The sequence below is a fragment of the Gadus morhua genome, chromosome 8 (genome assembly GCF_902167405.1).
Source record: "Gadus morhua chromosome 8, gadMor3.0, whole genome shotgun sequence".
NCBI classification, from domain to species: Eukaryota; Metazoa; Chordata; class Actinopteri; order Gadiformes; family Gadidae; genus Gadus; species Gadus morhua.
The window spans coordinates 20,929,741-20,953,533 of NC_044055.1; the positions used below are offsets into that span (position 1 = coordinate 20,929,741).

The 23,793-nt window shown below is 46.5% G+C and overlaps 2 protein-coding genes across 9 annotated transcripts in view; one reads left to right on the forward strand and one right to left on the reverse strand.

The window, feature by feature from the left end:
• dpp9 (dipeptidyl-peptidase 9) overlaps positions 1-4,714 on the forward strand; it is a 17,923-nt gene extending 13,209 nt beyond the window's left edge. For all 8 annotated transcript variants that reach the window (XM_030363471.1, XM_030363476.1, XM_030363473.1 and 5 more), the window contains exons 20-21: positions 2,735-2,846; positions 3,422-4,714. In XM_030363471.1, coding sequence (XP_030219331.1) covers positions 2,735-2,846; positions 3,422-3,514 — 205 coding nt within the window. In that variant the 3' untranslated portion in view covers positions 3,515-4,714. The remainder of the gene's footprint in view (positions 1-2,734; positions 2,847-3,421) is intronic.
• A 2,100-nt stretch (positions 4,715-6,814) lies between these two features.
• angptl4 (angiopoietin-like 4) lies at positions 6,815-13,297 on the reverse strand. The gene is made up of 6 exons (XM_030363480.1): positions 12,647-13,297; positions 11,652-11,762; positions 11,450-11,531; positions 8,760-8,969; positions 8,318-8,602; positions 6,815-8,201 (listed from the first exon to the last, which is right to left on the reverse strand). The coding sequence occupies exons 1-6, from the start codon at positions 13,136-13,138 to the stop codon at positions 8,017-8,019; spliced, it is 1,365 nt and encodes a 454-aa protein (XP_030219340.1). The 5' UTR covers positions 13,139-13,297; the 3' UTR covers positions 6,815-8,016.
• Between the last annotated feature and the right edge of the window lie 10,496 nt (positions 13,298-23,793).

Sequence of the window (23,793 nt, forward strand, 5' to 3'; positions counted from 1 at the left end):
TGTCTCTCTAACACTCTCTCTCCCCGTCACTGTCTCTCTAGCACTCTCTATCCCTGTCACTGTCTCTCTAGCACTCTCTATCCCTGTCACTGTCTCTCTAGCACTCTCTATCCCTGTTACTGTCTCTCTAGCACTCTCTATCCCTGTTACTGTCTCTCTAGCACTCTCTATCCCTGTCACTGTCTCTCTAACACTCTCTATCCCTGCCACTGTCTCTCTAGCACTCTCTATCCCTGTTTGTCTCTCTAGCACTCTCTATCCCTGTTTGTCTCTCTAGCACTCTCTATCCCTGCCACTGTCTCTCTAGCACTCTCTATCCCTGTTTGTCTCTCTAGCACTCTCTATCCCTGTTTGTCTCTCTAGCACTCTCCATCCCCGTCACTGTCTCTCTAACACTCTCTATCCCCGTCACTGTCTCTCTAGCCCTCTCTATCCCTGTCACTGTCTCTCTAGCACTCTCTATCCCTGTGTGTATCTCTCTTATGATCTCTAATCCTTCATCCCTGTTTGTGTCTCTCTCATGGTCTCTAGCACTCTATCCCTGTCTTTGTGTCTCTCAAGCTCTCTAGATCGATTGATAACACTTTATTAATCTCCCTTAGGGGAAATTCTTGTGTAACAGCATGCAATACAAAGTAGTGCTAAAGTAATGCTAAGGAAAACTAAAATAAATGCTGAAGTAACTGCTACAGTAAGGACAACCACGACAAACGGTATACATTATTAAGTGGCCGAGTGGCAGAATAATTCACAGTATATAACGCTTTTTTACCTTGTGGTAAAGGCAAGTTGCTCAGTGATCAAGTATATATTTATACATATTCACATATACATATATGCACACCAGTGGAAGCTTCTCCAGTGAGGAGAGGGAAGAATATCATCCTTAACATTGTTGAGAATAAAAAATGTAGATTGCCCAGACTACTAATGAATTAATGCCATTAAATATGACTACTTGAATGCCTTTCTATATGTAATGTTCGTTTCCCTCGGTAGAGGGACATTAGCATCCCCTATCGCCTATTGACAATTACTTCAGGGAGGACGTTCCTCCCTCAGCCTCCATTGACTCCCATTCATTTCCCTGAAAGTGTTGGCGGCCGGTGAATAACATGGGGTTCACTGGGAGAGAGGAGGGAAGTCCTCTGAGTGGGTTGACTAGCTAAGTGATCTGGATCCCGCCTATGTCTGGAGGGAGGGGTTATCGCCTCAAATCTAGGCTACGAGAACCAACAAACCCGCTCAGTCGACTCGCATGCCTCGTTTCCACCGAGCGGTGCGCTACAGTTCGTTGCGGTACAGTGAGACTCTGTTCAGTTATATTGGCGTTTCCGTAGCCCGCGGCCGAGCGGCGGAGCCCGCGAGGAGGATTGACCTGATCTATAAATGAAGTCCCTCAATCTTAATTGCCTTAACACCATGACCAACATTCTGAAACATCCATTAACATCCACATTTGCCTAAAACAATGTTGGGCTTACAGCCCATGCAAATAGTTGTGAAATAATGTTCTTGTTGTTCTTTTAATTGTTTGTTACTCTGACCATTCGGTTTGATATTGTGGAAAGGATATTAGTGAATGATTCAGAGCATGAAGCATTCTATATGGCATCACTTTTGTTCTTGTGTCGTCATTTTTCTTACAACAATTGTAGCTGAAAATAAACATAGCCAAATTACAACCAATAGCTTCAGTCATTGAGGGCCAAAATAGGCCCAATGCTAGGCCCAGATTTTTTTATTGAGTTTTACAAATCAAGAGTAGGCCTGATTTGAGTAATTGACTTTGCATCCTTTCCTTCTGTCCTTGTAGTCCAAGACATGCTGCCCACCAGCTTTCAAAGTACAAAGTACAATGCAAAGTACAATGCTGCAAGTGCAATTATCCCTCCCTGCTATTTTGTAGATCCCCAAAACATCCTGAAACAACTTGAGTCTCACACACTTATGCCACCATACGCCACTAACAGTGCAAGCAGGCCAATGGCAACCTAGCACGCAGTCCTTCCTCCCTCACTTTAAAAACCACCAGCCGCCACTGATGCACACATACATATACACTAATCTAGCGCTCTCTCTCTCACACTGCTCTATCAGTGTCTGTGGGTCTCTCTCACACGCTACTGCGGTCTCTCTCTCTCTCTCTCTCTCTCTCTCTCTCTCTCTCTCTCTCTCTCTCTCTCTCTCTCTCTCTCTCTCTCTCTCTCTCTCTCTCTCTCTCTCTCTCTCTCTCTCTCTCTCTCTCTCTCTCTCTCTCTCTCTCTCTCTCTCTCTCTCTCTCTCTCTCTCTCTCTCTCTCTCTCTCTCTCTCTCTCTCAATCTCATTCCTGCAGTGTCTCTCTAGGTCTCTTGAGTTCTGTCTCTCTAGCACTCTGTCACTGTTTTGTCTCTCTAGTACGATATTTATATTTCAATTCGACTTTATTGGCATGAAGAATGTATACATTGCATATATACATTGCCAAAGCACAAAATATCAGATCCAAAATAAAATACTGACAATTATAAATTGTGTGTATGTATATATCTATCAATCTATGCATCTATCTATCTTTATTTGTACTTTTTTTTTTAACCTACGATAACAATCGGTGTCGTAGTCTGGTATCATTCCTTGGTACAGTAAGACCACTCATTGGCCCCCTATGTTGATTGACAGCTGAGAGGAGGGATGCCTCTCTATATCTGCTGCCGCTAATCCAACATGACTGTTCCTTTCCCGTCACTTCAGGCCCAACCGGTTGCTGATTCTCCATGGATTCCTGGACGAGAACGTGCACTTTTTCCACACCAATTTCCTCGTGTCGCAGATCATCCGCGCTGGGAAGCCCTACCAGCTGCAGGTGATTAGGACAGGCGTGCAGACGACACACTAGGTCACGCTTCTCTAGACCTCGGCCTAACGGTCTCCAGTTATTACAATACTGTGGTTCCCAACATTGGATTGAGCAATGTATAAAATAGCTTTAATTTAACACTGTTTTATGCCAACGGTCCGTGATATACGCAACGGTTAAATGCTAGCACAAGCAAAGTACTTAGCTGGTACATTCACGTAACTGACAGCTGTTGATCAGTTCAAACCACGCATGGGGAAGCAGAAATCCATGTGTGAAAGGAACTTAAAGTATGGTTAACTCTTTGACCAGCAGGTGTGAGGGGAATGAGTCATTACAAGCCTTTTCAGAATCACAAGTGGGACTGACCACCTAGATTTTGAAATGGCTAGTAATGGCTCATCGCTCTCACCCCAGGGGTAAGATAGAGGCCCTTTTTAAATGGACGCCAATCAACCATTTCCAACCGATACTAGTAACACAACGCGTATACTGTAGACAAGATAGCAGAGAGAGTACTCAACCGTGTGTGTGTGTGTGTGTGTGTGTGTGTGTGTGTGTTCTCTCTCGTTGCCCCACAGGTGTACCCCAACGAGCGCCACAGTATTCGCTGTCCTGAGTCGGGGGAGCACTACGAGATCATGCTGCTGTACTTTTTACAACAATACCTCTAAAGAGCACACACCCGAGAGGGGGGTGAACGGCGGCTCCCTTCATCCCCCGTCAGCCAACATCACCCACCCCCCCCCCCCTCCCCCCTCTCCCCCCCCCCCTCACTAGAGACTTCCACCTTGAGGACACTCTTAACTATGAACTGGAACGCTCACTACGCAAAAATCCACTTCTTCTTCCTCCTCCTCCTCGCTCTCTCTCCTCTCACCCGCTGTCCCTCCCTCTCCCTTCCCCTCTCTGGCCTTGGTTCGTTGCTGTTCTGCTTGCTGTGTTCCACGGCCCCCCCTCCTCGGTGTATAGTCTGCGGCCCGCGGCTGTTGTCGAGGACAGGAGTGGTCGGTTCTTGTTGTTCTGATTTTTTTTTTTTTGGTTTTGCGTTTCGCCTGCAGAAACTGAAGAAAGGACGGGATATATGTTGAGAAATATACAGGCTGCCTCACGCTCACTGTTCACCCACAGCTAGTCAACTCCACACACACTGTTTCCTTTCCTTTGCCAAAACCATTTGTGTGTCCGCGTCTGCGGTGGTGTGTGTGACTAATGCGCGCGTGTACGTTTATGTCTGTGCGCGCGTGTGTGTGTGTGCGTTCGATTTTCACGGTGCAAACCCGACTTCAACCCATTTCATCCGTTTTTGTCACTGGTCGGACCGGGATCATGGTACTTAATGATATTAAGAGTTGTCTTAAACATACTTACAGACACACAAACCCACATACAGTTCATACACTCGATTCCCACAGCCCACGTATTCTGTCAATCTAAACACTTGCACACTACACACACGTACACACACGGGATGCGACCATGTGGGGACAGGGGCCGGTGTGTACCGTTTTCCTCTTGTCAGACTAGTTTTAAGTGTCTGGGTTTAAAAAAATAAATGAATATTTTATTAACTTTTAATCTGTTTATAATGCGTAGCGGCGCGCGTTTCCACTCACTCTGTTGTCTGCGTCACGTCACATTGCTCAAGGTGGGTGTGTGTGTCTCTGCGTCTCTGCCTGCCTTCTTATGAAACACATACGTTATGATGTTTGCCAAAGTACCTCCTGACTCGCTCACGCTGGTATTTCCTTTTTTTTTTTTTTTACTGCAATAAAGACAACAGGGGGGTGAGCACTGGAGTCTTATAAACAGCTTTGTACACCCGAAGACAATTTGTACATGGTAATAAAGAAATGTATGATGGATCCACGTTTCCCATGGTGTCCTGTGGCACATTCTGTTCAGTATTAATGTAGAGTAGATGTTTGCATGTGTAACGTCAGTATTTACTAGGGGTGGGACCAAATGGAGATACAGTATATCGTTGCGATAAGAGAATAGACACACTGGTGCCAAATATTGCCGTTATTTAACCAAAGATGAGTTACTGAAAAACTCAGTTTGGACCGTGAATAAAGACCGAAATCCAGCCCTCAACCTTTTCAGTCATTTTGCATTCATCGTTAGACATCTATCGTGATGTAAAGTGACAGGATTATCTAACAATATATTGATTATTCAGAATCGCTGTATCGCGATATTATTGGAATCGCAGTCCATGTATCGGGTATTTTATCGTGAGGTACCCTGTGATTCCCACCCCTAGTATCTACCGTATCCATCTATCTGCTTATGTGTCCTACTGGAACTCTATATAGGATAGATTTGCTATCTGGGTCCATCATATTGCATCTGCAGACTGTCGTCAACCTGCACCTTGTGGCTGAGGACCCATCCTCTCCAGAGAATACAATATGTGAAGGTTTCTCTTATTAATATTCATGGTGGTGTACTCTGGCCCGCTGGGCTGTGTATCACCACAGCAGCCACCCATAGAGCCCACTAATGGATTCTCTGCTCCTTCACATCAAAGCTACGTCCACGTTCCCCGCCCACGGACGCCCCTCTCCGCCGCTCCTATTCAAGCTTCGCACGAGGCCACGGGCTGCACACAGACCACCGGCCCTTCAGCGCCATCGTTGCCATAGTAACTGTGCCATAATTGATGCACCCCCCGCCTCCCACCCACTGCGCTTCCTGCCTCATAACTCCCGGTCTGGTCTCTGTAGGGCTGCCGCGGGGCTGGTGATTGATGGCTCGGCCTGGTCGTGCTGATGGTTTGATGCTCCTCCTAACCCAGTGAAGGAGACACTGTGTTACAAGACAGCCACGACATAGTCAGAAACAAGGGAGGCCCATAGTTAGGAGATGAAGACGAGGAAATAGGTTTAAAAGGTTTCAGTTTACTTTGCAGTGTGTATTAGCTTGAGGAGTGCTATGAACCATACATTGTCCAAGGTTGTGATATGTCTTTGTGAAGCAAATGTTGGCATAGTGTTATTGGACAGTGTCATTGACTTTATTGAAATAGGTGATCTCATATTGCTCTTAAACTTGAATTAGAATCCGTGTGATTGTGTGATTAAAAAATATACATGAGCATCCCGTTTGCTAGACAAACACTTCACCAGAGGTACATCCCGGTGATTTGTCGTCACCCCGCCCACGTGCGTGCTAGAGGATTACCTGGGATTCTGTGATGGCGTCCGCAGGTGATGGCGGGAAGCATCTTAGCTGCACTTAGCAGGGTCAGGAGGAGGAGTGAGGAATCGAAGCTGACACACAGAAGCTCAAGTGATCACCGGCCGACTGCACCCGGCGGGGAGTGACATGTTTACTGAGGACGTGCTAATGACACATCACTTCATCTGACTCAAGGTCCTCTTTTTATATTGTCAGCTGATCAAGTCAACTTATTACTTTGTTAAAATGCTCTCCAATGTGCTATTGAGTCTGAGCCATACCCTGGGGATAAATCTGTAGGGCTCTGGGTGTGATGTCCTCAAAGGTTTTCTAATCTGTGTGCTCTGAGCGTCCCTTCGGCTGCATCGGGCTGCATGATCCGGCTTGATGCAGCTCCAGGCAGCTCCCCTCCTCCCAGCCCCTGCTGGTATGTAGCAGGCAGCCAGGGGCTCAGACCGCTCCCAACGGGCCCACAACATGATCCATGAGGGGCTGGAGGCATGGAGGTCCGGATCCATCCGTCTCACTCGACCTGGCAGGCCTGGGGAACGGGACTCAAGTACATTTGAATGTGGGGGTTTTGAGTAGGTTGTGATTAACATCTATGTGGGACTGTGAAGTGTTATGGAATGGCAATTATTGCTTATTTGAACTATGTATTGTTTTACTGTAAAATAATGCCCTGTATAATAATGTACTGTCTTTTCCAAGTTGGAACAGACTTCCCATAGAGATCTCAATTTAGTTCAACAACCTTCATTGAATAATCCACCAGCAGCAGTACTTTTTTTAAATCATTTTTATTGGCTTCTTTTTGGCCATAAATCTGATATCTGTTTAAAAAACTTTACATTAGGAAATGAAAGACAAAATAAATTACAAAGAGGCAGCACCAGAAAAAATACATCATGATTCTTAAAGGTATATAAATAGAGAACAGTGACACAACTATAACACATTCTCACAAGTCACAGAAACACTTGTAATAGAAGTTCATAGAGGATAGAATACGTTCTTTCATATATTATGTACAAACAGTAACTCTTATAAACACAGTCAATATGACTTAAAAATGTTTCCCAAAAATCCCCAATGGAAAGTAAAATAACTCTGTTGGAGTAAACACTTCAACATTGTTTCAACAGGCAACTAAGTTATTGTGTACAAAGACTGGAATGTTCTTCAGCAGTGGCCGCTGTGTGAAACCACTCGATGGAAATACTGTGCTCCCGGATCACAGTGGTCTATATATTCATGGTAAACGCGGGATTACTTATGCAATCATGGTCGTATGTCAGCAGTCATTGTAGGATAGCCGCCATTTGGTCCGTACCAATGGACGTCAAAGGGCTTTTCAATCGGCCTGGTTTGGTCTCTCTGACTCTTGTATGAATTTCAAACAGTTCACCCAGCATATTTGAACAGTAGGTGCTCTCTTGACCTGCTGGAAAGACATTTAACCTCACAAGACATCTTAAGACACTTATATGTTGGCCAATGGGTCTCAACTCGTCTAAAAATGAGGCCCACCATACCATGCGCACGCCCGGACCTGCTGTCAGACGCCTCGTGTACAAATTCAGCTTCTTTAAGCAATGGCCTGCCCTCGGCCTCACCGCCCAGAACGCTCACATGCCATGCCCTGTGGCGTGAAGCGGCGAATCCTCCCGACACCACCAGGGCTCTCAGCGCTTGTGTCGGTATGTTCTAGCACGTTTCCGTCATCGTTCAACGGCCGCTTCTACGAATACCGAGAGGTCTGTCGTAGCTTTTCAGGGAAACATGGCGATGCTGAAACAAACGCAGGGCCAATACGCTGATATCGTTCAATTTCGTTTGGCGTCGCTTTGTTGTAAAAAGTCTCTCTCAAACCGGTCAGAACCAGACAGGTTCCGGCGGACCTCCAACCCAGGAAGCAGCCGGCGGGAACAGAGGAAGAATCTTGCACTTCCCTATACATTGTTTTTCTCTTTTTGTTTACAGTTCTGATCTTCTACGCCCTGTTGTTGATCTCAGCGGGGGCCACCATCATGGTGGTGGTCTTCAGGGGGTAGTAGCGCCCCCTCCAGGTCTTCCAGAAGATCCCCTGCTTCCTCTGGTGCCGCTGCTTGGGAGGAGGGCTGTGGAAGTACCGTCCGTTCAGGTTGGAGTGGCCGCAGTTACTGAACCACCAGCCGCCTATAAAAGACCACAGACATCAGGAATCTGAGTTAAACCACTGCTCTGTGTCATGGATAGAGGATCAACACAGTTACAGTTATCTTTCCATTGGGGGGGTTGGTTTGACCACTCACCAGAGAGGTGTTTTGCACAGTTGGTGTCACTCTTGAGGTCGTGGTCTTGGTCGCGGGTGGAGAAGGGCAGGCCGGCGGTGGTGTCGGTGGCCAGGCTGCTCTCCAGGCTGCCCATGGTGTCCGACGGCTGGATGTGGAGGGCGTACTTGGTGTCCTCACCACCCACGCTGAAGGGCATGGCCACGGACTCAGGCTCGTCCTTCCAGTCCGAGAACCGGACCTTGAGGAGGTGGTCGCCGTCTTTGGTCATCAAGTGGATATTTTCCAATCCCAGCCAGAATTCTCCTAGAAAAGGAAATAAGTATATGTTTAAACATGCTTACAGGTATGGCAGACACATTTTCTTCCTCATACTTCATCCCACATCTGATCTGCCAAGCTAGCACACACTGAGTCCAGCACTCAGCCAACCCAGTCCATTCAGTGGAGGAAGATCTCTTACCATTCAGACTTCCAAAGCCCTTCTGGTAGGCCTGCCACAACTGGTCAAAGTCCACGGAGCCGTCGTGGCGCTTCTGGATCACCGTCCAGCCACCTTCAGCGGTCATCTCACAGTAGACGTTGAAGGCCAGGCCGCCGTGCGGCTGGATAATGTACACCCCACTGGAGGTCACGCCGCTCAGGAACAGCTCATGGCAGTTGGAGGCAATTTCTGGAAGAAAAGCAAAAGAGAAGGCAAACACAGAGTTAGTCACCTGGGCTTTAACTGAAACACTGGAAACACTCCCATCAGAACCAAACCACATTATTACCATAACTTCATTGTTCAATTAAGATTGGAGACAAGTTTTGATTTCTTCTTTTTATCTTAACTACGGGAAACAATGGGTAAAAGTGACTGCAATTGTAAAATGTGTTTTGTTTGTGTTGTTTTGTCTTCGGGGCGTTTGCCAGATGTCACTTTATGTTGTTACGAAACTCTTTGTTGTTGCGTCACCCGGGTGATTTCCCCGTACACCTTCATCATCTACTGACGCTTTGGCCTACATGTTGACTCCGCTTTACAGGGTGTTTTCAAATAAATTACATTATCACACTGAATGGCAGGTCTATCAATGAGTCAGCCCATATGAACAATGTTTCTCGGAATCTGTTGACAGAAATTCAGAGAAGGGAGGGTGTGAGTATCCAACTAATAAACATGACCTTTATCCCAGTTCCCAAGCAGTCCCCCCCTGGCTTTTGCTACTACCTGGTACATGCAGCTAACCCCAAGCCCCCTCGCATTCCCCTCCTTCACGTGCACAGCAGCCTGTGCACGTGAAGGAGGAATGCATGGCCAGAGCGTGCAGAAGGTTTGGGAGGTGCAAGACCAGCGCTAACGAACCCAAACGTGATCTGACTGTGGGAGTTCAGGTGAGCACGCGACTGGCAATAGGGTATTGATTGCACCCCCCTCGCACCATGCTATACATCTGGACTGCTGCATTGCGCTATTAGCACTGGAAGAGGTCAGCGGATACAGCAATCTCAGGAAGTGTGATAATTGACGTTTAACCCCTTTTTTAACCTACTTAGAGGGCCGTTATCTGATTAGCTGAGGAGGTTAATCTGATAGCTGTGTTATTTTAACAGACAGTTCTCCTGGTTGTTCTGACCTTTCCTCCAGACTGATGGCTCGTGGCCGAGCCCAAGCCTTGGGGCTCTGGGGATTTCCTCAACTCACGCACACTTCTCCTTCTTCTAATGCTTAATTATGATCCAAGGGTCAGGAGAAGAGAGGTGGGGAGGGTCCAGAGGAAGGGGATGGGAGGAGAGTATGAATAAAGACTAAAGGTGGTTGCAGAGGTGGGGGGAGGGACGTCTGACTCTGTGACAGATCTAGGGGAAAGGTTATGCATTCCTGAAGGCTGTCCTATGTTGGATGTAAACGAGGGCGTTCTGGGGAAACGGGCTGAAAGGAGGCCCCAGTCTGCTGGAAAAAAGGGATGTCTGTACAAAGTTCACTCGTAAAACGAGGCCGTCATGTCTCCCCCCTGCCCACTTCCCCAGTGGTCTGTTATTTTACTGCTACCCAGAGGGACCAGGTCTGGTTATCATAGGACTGTTGCCTGCTAGGTTTGGCCAGAACCCCTTCCAGCCCCTGCTGGGAAAACAGTGAGTAATCCTTTTGTTCGTGGCTCTGACTGACCCTGGCTTCACACCCTCCCAGACCAGCGAACTTTCCCCTAGTTGGTGCTCTGCCAGGTGGACATTTTGGTGCTTATGACGGAATTCCTTAAAGCCTGCTGATGTCAGAGCATAGTATTCACAAGGCTTATTGTGATTTGCACACACTGGCTGAACCCATCGAGTTCCTCGCTCACCTCTCACCTACTTCTCCGTATGGACTTAGGCCATAGGCTACAAGCCATAGGCTACAGGCCACACGCTAGGACCTGTTCACACACATTTTTATGGACGTATATTTGGGTACGGATATAACCCTAGCAATAGTTTTGATGAATAGCCACCCGTCTGCGGTATCTTCTGTATCTCCATTAATCTTGACAAAAATCATGTCATGTTTGCCCCTTTGCCATTATAATCTAAATGATGGTAAGATCATAAAGATCAATACGATTCTTTGGTAACAGACTTTTGCAGCTGCAACCTCCCCCTAATGACTACACAGGAAGATGGAGTGTATTCAGCCAGTAGTGCCGAGGCAGAAACCTTTAGCCTAGCTGGACAGCCTCCAACTGAATTCAGCTCAGAAGAAAGAGCTCTTTATGTAAGCAGGAACCATTTTACTTCATTTCAAATCCAAGACCCAGCTGAGCTGAGCCAGAGAGAAGGCTGGGCAACCGGGCAATTTACCCCGAAATCGTCAAACAAGTACAAATTAGTTCTAAACTAACTTTTGGATATTTCCAGCATTAGATCATCGTTAAGCAACCCGAGGCAAAGTCGACTTTCTCTGATTTAGAAACACTTTTCTCAGTTTTAGAAAGACCTTCCTCTGTTGAACATTTCAGGAATGAATTCAAAGTTCTTGCCCGGGCACTGTCCTTGATTTTAATTGCATCGGATTTAAGCTTCTTTATGTCTTCAAATTAGAGATGGCGTGCAGCCCTTGGCGCCGGATGTGATTTGCTTAAATTAAGTCCGTGTAATGGGGGGGGGGGGTTGGTCAGTGGCTCTTTGGCTTACCGGCTGGAGAGTCCTGCTGCTCCACGCTGATCGTTCGGCTCATGGACTTGGCGCTCTTGGTGGCTTCCTTTGTCTGCTGGACCTGTGAAGGTTGAGAATCTACGGTCAAACATTGAGGACAAAGCAAAGCACCCCCCAGGAGGCCTGACGGTGTGGATGTGTCTCTCCCCGTGAATCATCAGGTCCACAGACGTATCCTTACCTGACTCTGCAGGGATTTGATGCGCGTGTTCTGCTTGTCCAGCTTCTCCTGTTGGAGTTGTATTCTGTCCATCAGGTCGTCGATGCGTTTGTTCTGCGTTTCCAGCATTGACTGCAAAAGAAGAGGCAAGGTCCCGCTACAGTCAGCATGACGTTCAAACCTCCAAAGCCAACATATGTGTGAAAGAGCATGTGGTACGATAGCGTGTGTTAGCTATGTTACATAAAGAGGACACCACATGAGTACAGTACAAATGTGCAATTGCTTGCTCAGAAACGGAGCTCAATAAGTCAGCTTTTGTTGACTCTGAATAGAGGCGCAAAACCCTCCGTCTGGAAAAGTCATTCAGTACACTGCAGCACACTTTGTCTTTTGCACCCGAGCGTGTTCAGCTTACATAACTCATTCAGTGCGGGAACATTTTTACACTCAATCTCTGCAGAGTGTGTCAAGCCCATGCTGGTCCGCAGATGGAGAACCGCAGAGCTGTAAGCCATGAGTAACCCGTGGCTATTTCGCACTCTAAACTACATCCACTTTTATAGCAGCCTTTATACATTTCTTCAGAATCTTCCAAGCACTTCCTGTGCATCTGAATGGAACTCTATTCAGATCCACTTTGAGCCCATCGAAATATCATCACCATTAAAGCCAACCTTTCTTGTCAATCAAAACTCTTTGCTAGAGCAGTTCAAATAGTGACTGCCATCGTTAATATGTTAATCAAGAAGTTCCTTCATTTCTAACTCTCTGATTAATGTTGAGGGTCTGGTTTCATTCAAGCGTGCATCATTGCATCCAGCAGCAGTATGCCTGTTGCATGCTGCATACGAGGGTAACGCAGAGACAAAGGGGGGGGAGATAATCTCCTCACAGCCTCATTGTCTTCTCTAATCAACTCAACAGCCCCCCTCTCCCCTTCCACAGGGCCCCCACCAGGACCCCCCTCTCCCCTTCCACAGGGCCCCCACCAGGACCCTCTGCTCTCTGCTCACCTGGATGGCGTGGCCCTCGCTGGCGTTCCCCTTGGCAGTGGCGTCTCCCTGCAGCATGCTGTCCACCTTCTCCTCCAGACGGCTCAGCCTCTCGCCGGCCGCCCGGCGCTCCTGCTGCGCCTCCTCGGCCCGCCTCCGGAGCTGGGCCGTGGCGTTGAGTAGCCGGCCCTCCCGGTCCTCCAGGCCGTGGGCCCGGGCCCTCAGCGCCTCCCCCTCGGCCCGCAGCCGCTGGCTCTCCCGGCCCAGCTCGCCCACCGTGCTGTTGGAGGCCTTCAGCTTGACGGAGATGTCCCTCATCTGGACCTTGGTCTTGTCCACGTGCTCCTTCAGCCCCTGGCCCAGCTGCAGCAGGCCGTGGGCGATGACGTTCACGTCGTCCCACGCAGCGTACTGCACACGCTTCTCCTTGGGGCTGGGCTTCCTCTCGAAGGGGAAGCCGGTGGCCGTCAGGGCCAGCAGGCAGAGGGTCACGGCGGTCAGAGAGCTCCTCATGGTGCTGCGCTTGTTGAGTAGACGGGTAGTAGTAAAAAGGTGGTGTGGTGCGGCGGTGGGGTGATGAGCACGGTCTCTGGATCGAAAAGTCCTGTGCTGAGTGACTGAGTGTCTCTCTTTTTGGTTATCAGAGCTCTGGTCTCTGCCTCTGCAGGCATGCTGCAACTGCTTTATAGTTTCACCTCCCTCACATGCTGCCAGACGGCTGCTGCTATTGGCTGGGGCCCGGGAGGGGGAGTGGAGTCCCTCTCAGGTTTCTCTCCCCTCCCCACCTCCTCCCTCCCTGATTAACTATATCGGGACAGAGAGGAAAAGGAGGAAGAGTGATGTAACGCGGCTATCGGCTTGCACTGCTGCTGTTACGAAAAAAGACACTGCAATTATCTCGAGCTTCGGCCTCTTACTCGTCTCTTGTCTTTATCTTTAGGTACATCTCAAAAGAAGGACATTTGGAACAAGAGATATGTCCCAACTGTGACCAGACTGGAGCACAATAAAACCAACAGCATGATGGCCTTTTGCAGCTAATATGTACTTGGATACGTATTAGCGATCCTCCACAGAGGCTGTAACCATGGTGATGGTTGTCATGTGGTCATGGGGACGGGCTGACAGGGACTTAGCGTGACAGCTGATCATTTGTATGCAGATGCTGTAATCTTGAAGACCATGACATATGACATATTCATACTCCTATTTTACTAAATGGAGGGTTGCTGATGCTAAACAAGTCCAAAACTAAAGACAATTACAAGCCTTCTCTAGAATACCTATTGTATTAGAGTATAAGAGTGCATTAAACCTTTACTTCTCTATATTTACAGTGGCATGTTGAAGATATTCATAGGTTTTATGAATGAGGATGGTTGTGATAAAAAGTTCCTTATTAGGAACAAATTAGTGGATGAGTACTCAGCATTAATGTGTTTAACATTAATGTGGACCAGTGAATCCATACGAATTGAAATAAATAATTTAAATTATTCATTAATTATTCGTTCATTAAATATGGTTACATTAAAACAAAATGATATGTGACACTTAAGGCAGTAAGTATGTATTGTATTCATTAAAGTAGGCCTATCACGCAGAGAATGTTGAGAAACACCGTGGCTGAATGAGTCAGAGGCACAATAGAGCACACGTCAGGGGGAAGCGGCCACATGATACCAGGCAGGCTGCAGGTCTAGTAGTACGCGGGCCTTGAGGAGGATGGGGGACTGTGAGAATTAGGGGAAAGTTCATGGCGCGCAGAATGCTCACGTTATGCGGCAATTCCCAAGATCCCAGATTCTGAACACCCTAAGCGATACGCGATCCACTGACGGGCTACAAAAGAAGGAGGCATGGGCCGGGTTAACCCGGGTCTGCGGAGGAGGAGGAGGAGGAGGCTAATTAGGTGAAAGGTAACAGCGAGATCGCGCACAATGCCGATGGGCAGTGTTGCCAGATAGGGCCAGATTTCCCGCCCAATATGGCCCAATCTGGCAACACTGCCGTGGGGAGCATTGAGGATATAGACGTTCCTCGCATGCCTTGCGGGTACCAAGCGTGGATGTGCTTCTTATTAAAGCGCCTACGAACAAGCTGGTTGAGCTAAAAATAGGCTCCATCGTTGAAAAAAAAATGAGATGATTGAGATGGTGAAATGCCATTACTTATTTTTTACGGTAAATAGGCCTATATAGCCTACACACCAACAACCTATAGGCCAATTAGGTGAATGCGAACCGAGTTGCTTTGTTTGATTCCAATCCGACATCCACATGTGGCATTGTGCTGTGCGTGCAGTGAGTGTTTCTGTATATGGTTTGAGATAGGCCTAGGTCTTTTTGTTAGACCGTCACCTGAGTGGTCACGTTTTTCAAGGAGAAAATATAGGCCGCACTAATTATTATGTTATATATTCAATAAAGGGGGGAACCTTTTTTCACAGTGAAGATCAGCACACAGTGCAGTAGTAAGGGCCTGGGGGCCTGGATAGGCCTATAGGCCCATGTGAGGCCTTTCGGCCCAATACACGTGTAGTCTGTATAGGCTTCCTTTTATCGTTTAATTGTTGAATTTGACCATAAAGATTAGTCCAACTGAAATGTTAAAGAAATTAAAGGGACAAGGGTTTTAGGCCTACTTTTGAATAGAAATAGTGGCATGCTTTTATTAAATAAAATGAGTCCAAAATTATTTTATTACACTTTTTTGAATTGACAAAATTTCGAAGTGACAAGATTTTGCCGTCTACATATACATAGGTTTACTATTGCTAAAATTGTAATGTAGGCTATAGGGGCCATATCAAATAAGTTCATAAGAACCAAAGCCAGGAAATGAACACAATCGTCCACATTGAGACGGTACAGAACAATCGACTGGGCTTGTTTTTGAGAAGAAGAGGATGAAGAATGGAGGTTACAGTTCATGTCTCGGCCTTGAAGTCCTGCCAAGCCCCTCTGCAGCTCTAGGCATGGAGGAGGAGGACACACACACACACACACACACACACACACACACACACACACACACACACACACACACACACACACACACACACACACACACACACACACACACACACACACACACACGCACACACACACACACAGACACACAGCTGCTTATTCAACTCCCCCAAAATGGCGCCTGTCGAGCCGGCATGGTGACCTTTTACCTAGATTCCCCACTGAACATCTGTATGAGTGTCAAGCTTGGTACTGTATGGGGGCTTGCGGTGGTTCGAACTTGTCACATGTAAGGAAGTCATTGAGAGGAGATGGTGTACTGGTGATGGAGATGTAGAGGCCACCAATGTTATTAATCATATGGCCAGGTGTGAATAGGGCCACTGGCTCTTGTAGGGTCAGCGAGAAGGTCCTGGGTGTTTGGGTAGTAGTCTACTGGTTGAGGGGTGGGATCCTGATGTGTATTAAACAGTTCATCTCAGGGGAGCCCAGTCATGGCCGGGGTATGCGGTAGGCCGGTTGTGTCCAGAATGTACTCAAGGGAAATTGGGATGAATGGGTAGCCTATGTAGGTCATGTAAATAAAAAACATGTGTAGAAACAAATATTTAACTAGCAGGTAGGGCTATTATGTATAAATATTATATGTCTTGCAGTCATTATGAAAGACGTTGAGGAAACTCATGTTCACGCGTGTCTGACTGAAGTCCTTGGATGCGGTGCAGGCCTACGTGCTGACGAAAACGTAAAAAGCCGGCCTCAGCGTCTGCAGGCAGTCCAGTGAGAAAGCATAGAAGTGGCATTGATTCTACTGCCACCTAGCGGTGTGAACGGAAACTTCTGTGTTTCTCCTCCTTCCATTTTTATTTATTTAGTTCCTGCAGGGTTATATATACGGAAGAGCATTAGGGCCATATATAATTTCTTTCTTTTTTGAGTTTAAAGTCCAAATTCTGAGATTAAGGTCAGAAATCTGATAAAAAATAAATAGTTTACATCCGACTTCTTTGGTCAGCGTGTGGTTCCCAGCCTGTAGCCTATGTCGCAAAGGGATTGTCGGTTCCTTTCAGGTAGCCTGAAAGAAACTTTGCTTCTTTGGCCTGAGATTTAGCCTGTGAGATTAAAGTCTGAATTCTGATTTTATTCTCAGAATACTAACCGTAATCTCAGAATTTGGACTTTAAACTCAGAACTCGAAAAAATTCACGTGGCCCTAATTCTCTCCCTCACATGTATGTTTTGTAACCAGCAAGGTAACTTTTGAGTTACATTTGACAGTGACTTTTTGTGAGTGCATGTATTTACACCTGGATGTTTTTTGGGTCCTTGTTGCCACCCTTTTGTGGACTTAAATCTATAAATAATTAGTAGGTAAGCAGTTAGACCTCCATGCTCTGTGCAGTTGTAGCAGAAGACTAGAGGAGCTTCTTACTGACATGGATGACAGTATGCTGGGGAGAGTCCATGCACGCAAACACACATACACACACACATACACACATGCATGCACACAAACATTGTATCAAATGACACACAAATAGATTCTCTTTCTTGGTTAGTTTGTACCTAGATTCATTCTATTCATACAAATGATCTATCTCTGTCTTTCCCCTCATGCCTTTCCTATGCCTTTCCTATCCCCTCTCTCTGTCTCTGTCTCTGACTCTCTCTCTCTCTCTCTCTCTCTCTCTCTCTCTGTCTCTCTCTCTCTCTCTCTGTCTCTCTCTCTCTCTCTCTCTCTCTCTCTCTCTCTCTCTCTCTCTCTCTCTCTCTCTCTCTCTCTCTCTCTATCTCTCTCTCTCGCTGCCACTCACACACCAAACACACACATCGCATTGCATTCCTCACAGGGCATTGCTTTGACCCTGTTTACGTGCCAGATGCGCACACACACACACACACACACACACACACACACACACGCGCACACACACACACACAGTAAACACGACAGCCGTGTCCCAAAGCATGGAGCCAAGAGGCGGCTGCTTCAGGGACCTGATCTTACCTCCTCTCTCACAGATGCTGTTGGTTCCCTTCCCTCCTGAGGAGCCCCCCCCCCCCCCCCCCCCCACACACACACACACCCCAACACACACACACACACACACTCTCCCTCCCGCTAGATGGACATCACATCTGGATGGGAAAAGTACAGAATGTACAGGGAGAAAAAAAGAAAAAAAGAAGGGGAAACATTTTTGGGAGATGTAAATGTTTCATGGTATGTCATTAACCTTGCGTTCCATGTCAGTGCTGGTTGTGGTTCGAGTGGCCTGAGAACGCAGGCAGGGCACAATATGGTACGGACATCAGTGGGGGTCGGACGTCTAGAGAGGACATGGTGGGAACCGCGAGGAGAAGAGAAGGGTCGGGACAAGAGGTTGTCACGTCGTGGGTGAGCCTGCTGACCCTTAGGAGTCTCAGAGGAACAGGAAGTGATGGTCTAGTAGAATCTAATAGTTCAAAAGAGAGACAAACAACATATTATGCAGACAATGCTTAATAGATGACTGTCAATGATTAGCCACCTGGCGAATGATGGCCTTACATTGACCTTCTTTCTATGCACTTACATGTAGGACATGTACATGTATTACTGTTTTGTCTCCCCCAACCTCGACAATCAAGCACTTCTTTGGTCCTTTCAGTCTGGGCTGCTGCTGTGTTGTTGTCAAGGCTAGCTCATATTGTGGGTGAATCAAGTGCTCTGAATGACTATTGATGCCTTCATATAGAGACCTAGAAGATCTCTTTAATGCGGATGCACTTGCGAATGCAAGCTGCTCTCAATGACCATGATTCACCCATCACACGCTCCCCTAACTTCTCTCCACTCCTCTCCCATACCGCTTCCTAAGCAGCAGTTGTGCTGGGAGAGCAGGTCAGACTTAGAGAGCCTCTTCAACTGCACAGGGATTTGCTCTAAACGTCCAGCCGTTCTGGGAAAGAATGTGGAGTGCTATAGTTAGCCGCAGCCTCTCGTTTGCCAACAGATGAGTGGTTGAATGTTTGGGAAAACACTATGCGGACGCTGGCTTCCTCAGGGGTTCTGACCTGTCACTGCTTCACAGCTGTCCTCTTCTCTCAAGAGGGCGTTAATCTGCTCCTATCCTGACCCTAAAGAGCCCAGTAAACGTCTTCTTAGTTATTTTCGGAGATCCCTCTGGATAAACCTTACTGTTTCGTTTTCAGTAGTTCCCTGAGCTTTTCTTTTCAAGTGGAGCAACCTTTGTCATGTCATGTTAGTGGTTAATCATTTCCCATATATAATTGCATATCTTGCATGTAGCTTGGAGGTTTGTATACATTAGGTGCTGGGATTTACAACCAAGATTTTCACTCCCTGAAACAATTTCACAGTTACAGTGTGACTATCGTCTTCAATCCATTTATAATCTTCCATGACTTTGGACCTCCATGATTTAACCTCAGGCTGTTAATCCAGTCCAATTTGCCAGCCCTTTTTGGGATCAAGGGTTTAACATGTAATGAACTGTATATAAAAGACAACTATCACCAGAGTATGTTAGACCGTAATGAAGGTGTATAACGCGGGGAAGTGGTCAAAGGATTACACGCCTGTTGGCCTCTTGTATTGACTTCAGAATTTGCATGGATCTAAGACCAGGGAACGAGGTAACCGTGAGAAGGTCAGTGCGATCCAACACACAGAACACCCCTCCCTCCTCAAGTGAACCACAATGTACAAGTACCCTGACAGGTTCACTTGAAGTTGGCCCTGGTTACATATTGTTCCAGCTGTGTTTGTCCTGAACACTCATAAGTTATGTCCACAGCTTGTACTTTAACAACGCATTCAGATCCTCGGATTGGGAAATAGCAGTAAACGGGCTTTAAAAGGTCAAAATGAATCATTTCAACCACAAATGCCAACCTGCAAATTCAACATAAGCAACAATTTTCCTACACTGTACAAACCAAAATTTATTAAATGATCATCGAAAAACTACAGACATCCTCTCATTCCATGGTGACTATGGTAACCCTACAAACTTTTAAACCATCCTACCCTCCTGTATGGTCACAACTAAAACGTGACCAAACCAAAACTGCAGCCAACCACAACTCGCACTGAACATTATTACACACATTACTCTGTACTGACGCTGTGGCAACTTCCCTTGCTGATTAAGCAGAAGAGACATTAATTAATAAGGACATTAATAAGACAACAACAGCCTGTCCTTCCTCCTCTCTCCCCCCCCCCCCCGCACACACACACACACACACACACACACACACACACACACACACACACACACACACACACACACACACACACACACACACACACACACACACACACACACACACCACACACACACCTGTCCACTGTTTGTTCCTCATTGCAGGTTTTTTTTTTGTACAGTTGATATCTCATAACAACCATGAGACGCTGCTGGGGGGCCTGATTGTTGTTCTGCCCTGAACCTGAACCCACCCCCCATCGATGCTTTCAGCAGTTGGAGTAAAGTTGATAAAAAAGGAAAAACGAGAAACTATAAAGAAGAGTTGAATAAGCTGAGGTCACATAACTCCAAAAGGGTTTCACCCACTGAACAGTGAACAGCAGCCTGCCGGGGGGTTTGTGCTGCTTCTGGCCGGTTGGCCCTGAGTGACATGGCACCCGCGCCACCAATGCCAGCTTGTTAAAATCAGATTACGTCCTCTCGTGCCCCCACCTGCCCCGTCTGGCATTCCTGAGAAAGAGCCCGGGGAACCCAGGGCAGATCCTCCGCTCTTAAACCCTGGGAGCCTTTTGGGGGCTAATTGGACCGCATTTCCTCTTCAGACTGCAGTGGTTCTGGAGCGGACCGAAAACGGGGAGAAAGAAAGAGACAGAGAGAGCCGGATGGGGGGAGGGGAGAGGGGATGAGAGAGGGAGAAAGAGAGAATAAAGAGGGAGGGAGAGAGAGGAACAGGAGTGTCCGCTAGTGACCTCAAGGAGGGTTGTGGGCGTGGTCTTGCCCATTGGGTCTCGCCCAGCCTCCATTGGGCCCCAGCCTCCATTGGGCCCCATTAAATCCTGGTGTGTGTCGAGCGGGGCCACAGCCAAGGTCAATACTGCACATCACAGGTCCCTGGGGCCCCCTGACCTCTCCACAGCACATCCTGTTTGCCCAGCAGGGAGGAGACAGAACCTTGGCCCAAGTCTCTCAGCACCATACAGCACACACAGACTCACAAGCACACACTCCTAGAGATACACGCATGCACAGTACACACACCTAGAGATACACATGCAGACACACCTAGAGATACAAACACACACACGCACGCACGCACGCACGCATACACACGCACACAAGCATACACACACACACACACACACACACACAGATACACATATGCACACACACACACACACACACACACACACACACACACACACACACACACACACACACACACACACACACACACACCCACCTACCTAGAGATACACACATGCACACACATCTAGAGATAGAAACATGCACACAAACACACACACCTAGAGATTCACATGCACACACACCTAGAAATACAAAGATGCACACACACACACACACGCACGCACACACACACACACACACACACACACACACACACACACACACACACACACACACACACACACACACACACACACACACACACACACACACACACACACACACACACACACACCTAGAGATAGACATATGCACACAAACATGTAGAGATGTACATGCACACATAAAGATATGCATGCACACACTTAGGGATACACCCCCCCCCCACACACACACACATACATAGGAATAAATGTGCACCCACACAAACACAAACACACACATACAGATATATGTAAACACAAAAATAGGCAGCTTTTTACTGATTTGAAGGATTTTCTTTTATGCACTGTATGTTCCTATGTGTGTATTGCCTTTATTTAAACTGATCGGCACAAGACAAACTCCAGTCAACTGTGTTGACATGGCAATAAAGTATTGAACTTGATATACATGCACACACAAGGATTCATTTGCACACAGACAGAGACACAAACACATCAATGCACACACGCACACAATCATACACACAAACACTCCAACACCAAGCTCTAGCAACATCTCACAACCACTCACACACACACACACACACACACACACACACACACACACACACACACACACACACACACACACACACACACAAACGTACATACACTCACTCCAACACCACTCTCCAGCAGCATCATCAGTGATGCCCTTTGACGTGTCAAACTGTTTGTCTTTATGAGACTAACTGTTTGTCAATCCTCTGTTTAACTTTAAACGTTTGTCTGAGTAACAACAACAACAACAACAACAACAACAACAACAACAACAACAACCACAACTTAATTTGGGACACTCTAAAGGTGTATTTGTGGCGCTAGAGGGACACCCTAACCTCATCCTCTCGGAACACTGACCTAAAAGCCCCTCCAAAATAGACACAATCTCACATGCACAGCCAGCCGATGAACTGGCATGTGTGTGAGACCTTGGGTGTAGCGGGTGTAGACGGGAAGGCTAGACGAACACTTCCCTCCATAACGCACATGTTAGGAAGAAACCCTGAAATAGCAACAGAGAAACATAGTATGGTATGAAGATGGGTTAATAGCATCTGCAGGGCGACATCAAGCATTTGACTAACTGTTGTTGACTTTACCCGTGGAATAACGGAGATTTACTGTTCGGTTGGAGGTGTTTATGTTTATTTCTGGGCTTGGAGCGAGGTTTCATTTTACAAGTCTAGTTTCAGATTGCTTGTTGATGTGCAACCGAGGCCGCCTTCCTGTCCCCGGGATCCCTCCAAGGTTAAGGCCATGTGGGCACATGGAGCGCTGTCGGGCAACAACACAGTAACACATTCACAAACCAAGAGCCCCTAAAACTCCAATCACACAAACTGTTCCAACCATGTTGGAAGTCATTTCCCAATATTGAAACTGATTCTAGCAGGTTTTTTTAATGGCTGCAGCTTTAAATTGCCTACATTGTGACGACCCTTGATTGTCACAATGATATCAATAATCAAATTTCCGTCAATCGGAGGCCACTATACTCTAAATTGTTCTTGAGTTGGCCTACATTTTCTTTGGAGTTTATTGAATAGCTTTATCAATGACTGTTTCACAGGCCGATTTAAGACATGAGAAAATCCACATAATTTGAGTGACCATTAAGTGTATTTAAAAAATAAAAATAACGGCTGGGAAGTATATGTTTGGAACATCTGTTGGAACAATGTTAGTACCAATATAATACATTTAGATGCTCTTATATTCCAATGTTTTTATGCAGTTGAATATTTTTTTGTTTTGTTTTTCTCCTAGAAATAGCCAACTTCCTTCAAAGGAAACGTGTAGATGTAGAATGGAATGTATAATTTGAGATGTAGAATGGAATTTGCCTGTAAACATGTTTCTTATGAACACATCAGCTACAGATAATTGTCCCAAAGAACAAATGATCTATAATTTGTATTGCGGTCTGAGGTGAAACAACTAGGCCTATATCATTCAGAGGAAGCAAGTCCATTCAAGTTGTGAAAGAAAGTAGGTCGAACAGAAATGCCATTCCAACATAGTGTTTTCATAGCAACCACCGCAAGAATAGACCAACATGTAAACCATCAATCCTGACCACTCTCAGCAGGCAGTTAAAGACAAATCTGTAACATATCCAAAGAATAAATAACTAAATGTGTCTGTGTTGTAGAAGATTCACAACATCTGTAGCCTCCTTTGTTCAAATTCAAGAAGACACAAAGCCTTCGATAAGCATGGCTATAAGAAAAGGGCAATCAAATATATAATTTGGACTAAGCATAAGAATGTGAACCCAATTACCAAGATAATCTATCAACATTGGCCCAATCAGTCTTGATAGACCCATGTCTATTTTGATTATTATATTAGTTAAAAGGCTATATTGTACCATTGAGTTTGATTTGAATTTGATGGCCTGTACTGTGACTCCACCGTAAGAAAAGACATTCCCAATGAGGTCTCCTTTATTACATTTGCATTACGCTTCTTGTTTAGTTCAGTCTTACGACAGATTTGTGGCACAAGAAATGGAAAAGGTTCCCCAAGTATACTGAATATTTCTAGCATGAGGATGCCCCCTACTGGGCAACATGGAACCACATACACTC

What these genes read in the sequence shown, in the direction of transcription:
- angptl4 (XM_030363480.1), bottom strand. Translation starts at nt 13,138, where the DNA reads ATGAGGAGCTCTCTGACCGCCGTGACCCTCTGCCTGCTGGCCCTGACG. An exon ending in TCAAATCCCTGCAGAGTCAG is followed by an intron (nt 11,532 to 11,651) that starts GTAAGGATACGT and finishes CAACCTTCACAG; the next exon opens with GTCCAGCAGACAAAGGAAGC. An exon ending in GCAGCAGGACTCTCCAGCCG is followed by an intron (nt 8,970 to 11,449) that starts GTAAGCCAAAGA and finishes CTTTTCTTCCAG; the next exon opens with AAATTGCCTCCAACTGCCAT.